The 928-nt window shown below is 41.1% G+C and overlaps 1 protein-coding gene across 1 annotated transcript in view; it reads right to left on the reverse strand.

Moving 5' to 3' along the window:
- Positions 1–50: 50 nt before the first annotated feature.
- Positions 51–928, reverse strand: part of LOC103468391 (uncharacterized protein C16orf45) — a 10,099-nt gene continuing 9,221 nt past the window's right edge. Inside the window, exons 5-6 of the mRNA XM_008415444.2 lie at positions 465–535; positions 51–204 (exon numbers count right to left, since the gene is read on the reverse strand). Of these exons, the coding sequence (XP_008413666.1) occupies positions 86–204; positions 465–535 (190 nt within the window). The 3' untranslated portion in view covers positions 51–85. The remainder of the gene's footprint in view (positions 205–464; positions 536–928) is intronic.

The raw sequence follows: 928 nt of genomic DNA on the forward strand, positions 1-928 counted from the left end.
CACAGAACGGATACGTAAAAACACTGAGGAGTCCTGTTTGTGTTCACACACACACACACACACACACATGCAGCTTTTCACTCCTTCACATGACGGAGCAGGTGAAGCCGCAGCAGTCCTTCAGCAGCGTCAGTCCGGCTTTCGTGAGAAACGGACTGGATGTCTGCTGGGATTGTGATGCAACCCTTCSATCTCGCGGAGAACCTGAACGAGGCAAAACAACGTAAAGTAGTTATTACCCACAAAATCTGAACTTCTATATTCATAGGATGTAACTTTCCGTAGATATCAGAGAAAGACGCAATGAGTGGGAAAACAATGTATTCAAAGTTTTTATGTCAAAATGTTTATTTTCTTGTTGATCAAATGCAACTTTTTCGGTGTATTAATGGAATCCCGTTAAGTCACGTTGTAAAATTCACATCTTCTAAAGCCAGTGGTATTGGGTGACTTGTTTAACTCACCTTTTTTGGCCAAAGAATTGGGAAATTTGGACTCCAGGAAAGCTGCCATCTCCTTGTCTTCCTCTCTTTCCCTGAAGAAGACAATATTTTCTGGACCTCACTGTTCTACGACATGGTTTTAATGCTTTATTCCATGCACTGGTAAACTAAGACCGCAGACCGGACCGGCAAATCAATTCTGTGAGTGCTGAATCAGGACAGCTCTTTTCTCATTTTTATATTCTCGCATTTTTATATCTGCTGTAAATACTCACCACGCAGCCTATGAAGCGTCCCAGCTGACACTCCACTTTGTGAAATTGAAATGTCTCTCAGAGTTATTTATTTACACCAGGTGGAAGCTTATCGGGGCTGACAGCTAATTTAACCCCTCAAAATAAACAAATGGCAATCAAAGGGTCAAAACTTACACAACACAAAATTGCACATGTTTGACGTTTGTATTCTGAAATGTTAGATTTGAT

This window comes from Poecilia reticulata, linkage group LG8 (assembly GCF_000633615.1).
Source record: "Poecilia reticulata strain Guanapo linkage group LG8, Guppy_female_1.0+MT, whole genome shotgun sequence".
NCBI lineage: Eukaryota > Metazoa > Chordata > Actinopteri > Cyprinodontiformes > Poeciliidae > Poecilia > Poecilia reticulata.